This window comes from Tigriopus californicus, chromosome 10 (genome assembly GCF_007210705.1).
Source record: "Tigriopus californicus strain San Diego chromosome 10, Tcal_SD_v2.1, whole genome shotgun sequence".
Classification (NCBI taxonomy): Eukaryota; Metazoa; Arthropoda; class Copepoda; order Harpacticoida; family Harpacticidae; genus Tigriopus; species Tigriopus californicus.
Genome location: NC_081449.1, coordinates 10,263,790 through 10,273,009, shown reverse-complemented (window position 1 = coordinate 10,273,009; position 9,220 = coordinate 10,263,790). Strand labels below are relative to the sequence as shown.

Below are 9,220 nucleotides of genomic sequence, written 5' to 3'. Positions count from 1 at the left end.
ACGTTGATGAGAACATTTAAAGGTCATGCAAGCCACTCATCATTCCATTGAACACGAACAATCTTGTATATAATATAATAGCGTTAACCGCAACGATCGGTAAATGATGTGGCCCATGGTGCCTTTCAATCAATTCAACGACGCACATCGTACTCCTACTACGTGGATCGATTTCCATATCGTGCCAAAAATACAGAGAAAGAATGACTGAATGAATAATTATATGAAAGAATGAGAGAATGAAGTGTCAATGTCATGCTGATCTACGTATGCAAGGGTGCATGTGAGTTTAGGATGCAGATTGGCCAACATGTCGTCGTGTAGGGGGTTGGTCCGCCACGGTTTGGGTGTCTGTCATTCCTCTGGTGGCTGTATCACCATCATCATCATCATCGTCTGTGCTTACCTGCCCGACAGATCCAATTCATGTAGCCGTCCATCTCCATGTCGAGTCGCTGCTTCTCTTTGAGCCTCAAAAAGCCCGCTCTGCTCTCGACGCGGTCCTTTTCCTTGGCAAATTCTCTGGATATGGACAGAAAAAGAAGACGCACAAGAGATACAAAAGGTGAATAGCGCTGTGCTACCTAAAGATACTGCATGTTTGGCCGATAGTTAGAAAAGGAACAATCTTCTGACGAATCACAAAGCCAGTAGTACACACTGTAGCACGGAGACTGTACTGAAAGTACACACTACGTTCGGAAGTAAGAATACAAATACTTATTTTGAGGGCAACATATCTGATTCCCCTCCTTCATTACTTCATTTTTCTATGCATACTGTACATATTGCTATCCTGCTAATTGTAACAACAACCTCGCCATTATCTTTGACTAACGAGGATGGCTACGACTACGGCAGCAATGTTGCTTATTATGGATAATTATTATCGACCCAAGGTGGTCTGAGCTTTAGCTTTTTCTCTCAAAATCCACATGAACTCAAAACCTGCATAAAAAAAAGGATCGAGAGAAAACCATACTTGGACGACATCAATCACGTTGCCCATGGTTTAGCAAGTTCGAGGATACATCTTGTCGATACCCAGTGGGAAGGAAACTTAATCAGGAGGAAGTGTCATTTCTTTTTTTATCAAGGCTGAGGAAGTTCTTCTTTTACGTAGGTGTAATGAAGTGGTTAAAAAGCATGTTGGTAGCCTCGCTCGCTAGGGAATACACATTAGAGGTAAAAATTCATTATCCATAGCCCTCACAATGGGTCTAGAGCTTGCTTTATGCATTCTGAGTGGTTTCTTTCTTTCATCTCGTTGGTATGCAGATCACGGTTCGACCAGCAATATTCCAAGGTGGTCAACCGGGGGTTTGCTAGATCGCACTAAGCCGTGGCCATTATTATGATGGCAGTAGCGTTGTTTAAGTACGGCACACAAACATAGATATGCAAACGTCAGAATGGAATCTTTCCATTTGTTCAAACGGCTATTTCCAACGAGAGCTCCAACTCAATACGGCTCATTGACACTGTCATTAAAACATCATACGGGCTATATAACGGGGTGAAACCCCTCGTCGTTGATTCTCCCTTACACTAAAAGCTAGTACATCAAGAGCCGTTGCTCTGAGTGGTGATTCTCAGAGTCAGCAGTTGTGAATGTGGACTGAACTGGAAGACAGTAATTTTCATTCGAAACATTCGTGGATACTTCGAAGGTCCATTTTTCTTTCGTGGGAATAGTCTTCCCTTCGACCGAGTGGTTAATAGGTGAGAGTCGACAATCAAACCCTAAGTTGCTGACGGCTTCCATGAACAAAACTCGAGATCAGATGAATTAATCAGATGTTTTCGCTCGACAAGCTCGCCCTTGATCATGCAAGAAGTTTGTAACGATGAATAAAAATGTTAAAATGTTTTGTTCATTAGATTGATAGCTTTCCATCAATGAACAGAGAGTGACTTTATTCTGTCACTTGCCATCACAAAATATTCTGTATGCTTTGCCATTAGACACGATGCTTAAGGCCACAAGCCTAAATGGACCGAATGTCTAACCTTACTCTTGGTTGTTCTTTACGCTGCACATGATTTACTTTCGATAATGTGAGTATCATTGCGGAAATTAAGTGGAAATCTTTGGTTTGGAATTAATTCCCCAGTGTGGCTGACCCCCTTTTAACTCAAGTAACAAGGTTCTGATTCTTCAAAACTTCAAAACCATCACTTGAGTTGGTTTGTCGAAAGTACTTCCAGGAAGACAAACTTTAAATACAAGGACCTACGCGTTTAACTTGATAGAACTCAACGAGCAAGTACGCGTACTATACATATGTCCTTTTTCCAAGTAAAGTCCATTTGTCTGTGGGCTTTGAGTTCTGGTTTTTCGGTCTCCTAGTGCATATTAACTAATTGCTCATCCAGCCATCCCTTCACCCCCAAAAACTTGGAAACCATTTTCTTTTGAGTTGGATTCCCAAATCTTGCGCCTTCATCTTGGATCGAGAGTCTCCGAACCTTTTCTCACTAGCCCACTGCTTTGCCTTTTCAGTATCAAGGTAAGACGAACATGGAACCAACGAGTGGAGATGGTTCCAAGTTCTTAGATCTGCACAATATGCGCCTTCTTAACTACCGAAGAGGCCCCTAGTGTAAGAAAGAAGGAGAGGCAGAAGGGGAAGACGAAAGAAGCCGAGATCAAGGTGCTTGGAGGAAGGAGGAGCAAGGAAGATGTGGGGAAAAGGAAAAGGAGAACGAAGAGAAGGCAAAAGCAAGGCCACAAGACGAGCCGACAGTGTAGTCGAAGGACGAAAAGAACGACAACGAAAGAGAAAGAGGAGAAGGAAGAGGAGAGGGGAGGCGTCGGCAACCCCAGAAGCCTTCATTGCACTCAGTCAAAACCGAGAAAAGCCATTTTATTAGAAAAGGGCCCATTGAGTGGAACTGTGCCTCTCTTTCTCTCTAGTGTTCCCTCCTCAGTCTTGGGTTTAAAAAAAGAACAAGGTCTGGAGATGGAATTTAATCATTTGGAAAAGCAAAAAAAAAAAAGAAATGAAAACCCCCCTCCCTTTCTTTCTGTTCCCCCGTTCTCTTCGTTTCTCTCCCTTTTCCTCATTGTTGAACGACTGGCTCGTCCCAATGAGTGCCTCGCACAAATGAGGTCAACCCGAAATAGCAGATTAGTAGTAAAGATTGACAAGCTTCGCGATACTCTCTTAATTTTCAAAAGCTGTCCGGTTTTAGTTTCTGACTCTGATCATTCCAGATGATGCTGATTGCCATCTATCCTATTAAGCCAAGCGGATCGTTCTATGTAGGTAGTGGTACAAACAGTACGTAGTTGCGAGAGCGCGAGTCTACTAGTAGAAGAGATGCGAGTTATGATGACTGGGACTAATAATACCACGATGGCAACGACCTCATCTGACACAAACATCGCCTTATTCAGATACAGTATCACATTGAGGACTAGCACACCAGACCTGGTCGCCCAGCCAAGGACAGACGAACGGACGGACGCACGGACGGACTTACCCACTCAGGACACCCAGGACCAGATTGAGCATGAAGAAGCTCCCCACCACGATCAAGGGAATGAAGAAGACCCAGTTGAAGGCGCTCCCGATAGCATCGTTGGTCTGAAAAGAGAGATAGGCCGGAAAACCGATCAAAAATGTGAATATGACCTTGTCATGTTGAGTTGCTTTCATCAAAGGAATGTGTTTGGCTCCGTCATTCAATTCATAGGGGCTGCCAAATCCGAAAATCCTCGGCCTTGTTCCCCTCCTCCCTCCACTTCGAGAGCTTGGGACTGACTTTTTTCTCTTTCAGATTTATCGAATTTAACCAATTTGAAAATGGGCACTCACTCCTCCTCTCGAGTTGAAAGCGAGTAACAAATCTTGCCAAGTTTGACAGGTGCGCAAGATATATTTGCATGAAGCTCTAGGTATCGTCAAACTATTCCCCCATCTACGAGCATTCAAAATACCGAGGTACATTCCGTGAGCATCACACTCTCCGTCATAACTCCCAATTTTTGGAACTTTCAGATTCCCATCACATCCATTCCTACGTCGCTGAAATCTCTGCTAGCATGGTATTGAATGGAAACGGACGTTTTGTCAAAATGGCTCAGATACATTCATTTCATTCAACTAAGTACAGACAACAAATAACATCCTATCCTTTCTTGTTGACAACATTTCTTAGTGTCTCCATCTTCGAACCTCAAAGCGAATACCGCTTAGTTCTCTACAAATGCCGTGCGTCTTTTAGGTGGGGAGGAGCAATTCCATTCCTGGAAGGCTAACCTCGCAGAAAGGTCCCATTTGGGGAGAAAATGGGTCACTTTTCTTTTGCGGTGGTTTGGAGTACTTTTCCCACAACCTTTGGTTTGAAGCCAACTCTCATACCATGAATAGAACCAACATGGCGGGCCTACCCTAGGAGGGTAAATGCATGCAGTGGGCGCTATCATTTAACGTTACGGCTGATGCATTTTTCTTGTTATCCTGCGGATTGTTTGAACGTTTTTGGGTTTTCCAGTACATTCATACGTACCGAGTATAGAATCGGAGTCCATCCCTCCATGGTAACGCACTGAAATACCGTCAACATGGCCAGACCGATGTTGTCGAAGGAGGTGATGCCATCGTTGGGACCTTCCCACTTTTCTAGACATATGGCGGTGTCTTTCTCGCAGGTGTAGGCTCCCGTGGGAGCATCTTCTGGAGGGCCAGGGAAGCACGGACTGCCATTCGATCCGTCTATCACAATTTGGCCTGGAGATAAACAGAAGCAAGTGAATTGGTCATACACGCAAGCGTACTTACATTCATTCAAACGATAAGACCACAACCACCACTAGCAACAACAACAACAACAACGACAACAACACACGAATGGGCGGTTTCAGTGGATGAGGCATGTATGTTCACAATGCTTGATTTGATTAGGTAGCGAAGCTCGGCCAAGCTTGTAAGCCAGGGTTTTCTTGGGTTTAGAGCCGTATATTATTATTACTGTTGCTGTTGCTATTATTTAGAATACCGCAGCAACCGTGGCAAAATAAAAAGTTGCCAGATTCAACCCACCCAAAATGATGGGAACACCAGACATTGAATGTCGCAAGATTGGCTCGCAGTCATATTTCAACTCTTGAAAGAAGATGCGTCTTCAGCAGAAACTCACCGACTTGCCAAAACCGTGTTCTGGCTCTCCTTCATCTTTGACTACTTCAATTCGAATGATTGGAAGGAATGTCTCCAAAACGAAAGGGTCTTTTTGAGAATGTTGCAATTATGATTGAGCAAAAACATCGAAAGGCATCACTGGCGACAAAAACTGGATTACCTATTTTTACCGCAAGACGGGTTCATTCTTATAAATCCAAAAGTCAAAAGGACATTTTGAATGTCAGTGAGCTAGTTTATAGAGATTTGTGCTCACAAGTATTGTGTAATATACTGGTTTGGGCGTCAAACCCCAACGAAAAAAAATCTCAAATGTTTTGGCTGCCTGCTCCAATCAAGTGCCAGGCAATGACAGCTTAAATGGCCTTTTTCCAAGGCAGAAAATAGCCTTTACACGTTGATAAACATCTGACATATTTTGTTTCGTGATCTTGCCAGGAGAGTAAGTCCACTTAACTCGAGCAGAAAAAGGGGCAAGATAACGTTAACTACTATTTGGGCCCTCGAAAGAACGGCCCTTGAAAAACGGTTAGTGAATCTGTTGTGAGTAATTCTACGAACTAAAATTAGACGATAATCTCATCCATTGTCTCATTCATGTCATTATTTGTTCGTTCCCTTCATTTCCCATTCTTATCCCTTTTCGCTTCGTCCCTTAACTTTCGAGCGCTCCTTGTCGAAACCGAGAGACCCAAGACTTCAAGACCTCGTGGAAAGAGCTCTAAGCTCAGGAAATGCCACGATGACTCAAGGTACGATGGAAGAGGGCTTTCTGCCTTGTGGTGGTACCTACTTGAGCATTCGGAGAAGACGAGAAAATGGATCTTCCTTCTTTGCCAGCAGCTCTGAGAACGGACCAAAAAAGCCCTCCCGTTTTCCCTTTGGGATCATACGATATCACCATGATGAATGAGGTGGGACAGTCAATCTAAGCCAGCTTTGGCAGTCTATGTCCCTTCAAGTTGGTCCAAACCAATCCTAGTCGAACCATTTGATTTGGGTTGGACTGCATTTTTGAGGATAAGAGAGGGGAGCACATTCGGGGTCGGCGTTGTTTTGATTGTTTTGATTGGGAGAGTTGTTTTTGTTTGGCCAATTCGCTTCATAGGTCGACTAGCGCTTGTCTTGTCTACGGATTGTATGCAACTTATCAAAGGCTCCCTCAGTGTTCCAATTTTAGGTCGCCAGGGGTGGTCTTGTATCAGATATCTGCCAAAAACAACCACTCAGTTCGGCACCACTCCTCCCCAAAAAGTGCCATAACCCATGTTCTAAATCACAGACCGAAAGTTCTCTCTCCCTCAGCCTCTCGGTCTTTCTGGGTCTGCTCATGCCTCAGGAATACCATGCTCGTCGTCGCATATATGTACATGTAGCACGTTGTATATGCTTACGTACACACACTGAGTCTATCGAACCCGTGGTAGACGAACGGCCATGCTCACAATTGAAGCAATGAATCATCGCTGATAACCAATGGCGGAACCAGAGAGAGAGCAATGGTATTAGAAGAGGCACTGCGACCACAGAAGGAAGGAGCTTACCTAAGTCGTCCAATTGGTAGCAGGTTTTGTTCAGCGCCCCAGCATAAAATTCGAGGCCGATGATGGCAAAAATGATGACAGCGAAGAGCAACAACAAAGCAATGTTCACCAGGGGTCCAATGGCCTTTCCAATGGAGCTCATAACCACTTGCAAGCCTAAAAAAAACGACAGAAAAGGTGAAAAGACTGCTGCTGCTGCTACGTGCAAAACAAAATACCACGCACAAAAAAGATATCGTTGGTGAAAACGAAAAACCACAAAGCAGTCATTTCCGCAATTCCTCCAGCTTTTTGTTGTATTCCTGTTTTGCCACCTCGTCAATCAGTTCTTACATTTCAGATTATTGCCTAATCTCAGAGTTGCTATTCGGGCATCCGTATAAACTTGCGCTGAAATGGCTATCGACCCAGTGCTTAGAAACAAATTTCCATTCACACAAAGTTTATTGCGTTCTGTAGCACTTATTTCTATCCTGCGTCAATTTTCAATGTTCGTACGAAGTGTGGCGTAACTGCACTAGGATGGTGATTACGCCAAAAACCTTATTCCTGATATCACGATATCATTATGTAGCTTTCATAGCTTATGTCATAGACATGAATTGACACCAACATTCGGCGGTGGGTAGCTGGAGGTTAAGATTGTTAAACGTACACATAACTTTTGAACAAATGACGTCTTATTTTTGGATGAATGTGGCGCAGCTCTCATCTTATTTATCATGGCCATTGAAAGCCTAATTTATTTGCCTATTTTCCCACGCATGGGCAATTTCCTTGAAGGATTGCTCGAAACTACAAAAAGTTCGTTGACTGTAATAAAAGTTGCGATTGGTTTAGCCAGAATAAAGGCAGAAAAGACGTCTTCCGTGCGGTGGGGAAGTCGGTGTTCCATTTCAAGATCTTCCAGACTCTATGTACTATCAAAGGAAAAGAGTCCTTTCACTAGAGCCTACTATGTAGTATCCTAGGTTCAATGCTAGTAGTGTGTATTTCCACAAGTCACGAGGGCACGATTAGAAGATAAATAATTGAATAACCAAGGTAATGGTGTCGGTGTTGGTTGTGGAGAGGAAAAGGAAGAGGTTGTGAAGGAGGAGGGGAGATGGGTGGTGGCCATAGTGTGAATGTATAGTGGTGCGTGTGGCCTTAGGAGTTAGTACTTACTTGGTACTCCTGAGACGAGTTTTAATGGCCTGAGGACTCTGAATGTCCTTAGAGTGTTTAGGTTGATGCTGTCCTCGGAGCCAGCTGGGAGCATCATGGGCAGAAAACTGAAGCAAACAATAAAAGTTTTATTCCACTAACACAAAGATGTGTTGGGGGGGGGCGGGGAGTACTCTGACGAAAGTAGTATTTTTTCAATGACCCAAAAGACCGTACACTACAAACAAAGTTGAAATATAGAGACAGGTAGGGGAAAAACATGGTGACGTCATGATTAAGTTCAGGTAGAGAATCTACCCAACTCACCCCGACGTGACAACCACAAAGTCCATGATTTTCCACAAGTTCCTCATGTAACTGCCTTTGTGCAGAATGAAACCCAGGGCTAGAATCTTGGTGCACATTTCGATGGTGAAAATGATCATAAAGATCGGTTCCAGGTCTTCCTACAATATGTAAATTAAGGCATAAATAGAGCTATTCCTAACCATCACCATACACGTGCGTCAGTTTGAGTAACGTGAAAAATCCGTACCATTTTCATGGAGAGAACTGTTTTGTCTCCGTAAGGGAGTTTGTCGTCCAAGGCCATTACGACACAATTGGCTATGATGGTGAGAATGATGGTCCATTCGAAGAGCTGGGTGTTGACGAACCATGTTACCAACCTTCTCAACGGACTGGACGAGGTGAACAGGAATAGCGAGGTTGGGCCTTGATCTACAGCTGCGCGAGACGCATATCTCCGTACCATTCTCCGCTAAGGCGACTGAGCCGAGCGTCAAGGCTGGCAGTGGAAGAGGCGTGGGGGTCGGGCTGGTGATGGTGGGAAGGGGGGTCGGAGGCCCGTTGCTCACTAGACCCACCGATGGCGTGTACGGGCGGGCCTCGAGAGCAACTTGAGAGGCCGTCGGGAACAAGAAGGCCCGTCCGGAGAATGGCGGCATTAGCTAAGGGCTAGATCTACGAGGCACTATGCCTTGGTTTCCCTTGCTGGATGCTCCCAGGTCTAAGATGACCTCGAACTTCGGACCTCGAGAAAGTCGCGCTCGGGATGATCGCCAACTCCACTTCTCATGAACGCCAAAATCGGATACATCGCGACCCTGAAAGAGGAGATCATTCGGGTCTGATGAAATCGGAAGTCACAGATACATTCAGGTACCGGGTGTGTATTGTACTGTACTTAGAAGGGCAAGAAAAGAAGCCATTGTGAGACTTTTTTTGTCGGGTATGTCGCTCATTGAGCAACACTGTGGCCACTAAAGACGTAGTTTTGACTTGGGAGACCTCAAGAAAGTAAACATGACTACCTTGGGTAAGCAACATTAGTCAACTCTCTTCCATTCCATCGTATTTCAT

General features: G+C 44.4%; 1 protein-coding gene across 1 annotated transcript in view; it reads right to left on the bottom strand.

Annotated features, from left to right (window-relative positions):
- LOC131889549 (voltage-dependent calcium channel type A subunit alpha-1-like) overlaps positions 1-9,220 on the bottom strand; it is a gene marked incomplete in the record, with an annotated part of 47,109 nt that overhangs the window by 35,785 nt on the left and 2,104 nt on the right. The window contains 7 exon segments of the mRNA XM_059238677.1: positions 407-522; positions 3,487-3,590; positions 4,516-4,736; positions 6,692-6,847; positions 7,859-7,965; positions 8,165-8,304; positions 8,394-8,964. Coding sequence (XP_059094660.1) covers positions 407-522; positions 3,487-3,590; positions 4,516-4,736; positions 6,692-6,847; positions 7,859-7,965; positions 8,165-8,304; positions 8,394-8,612 — 1,063 coding nt within the window.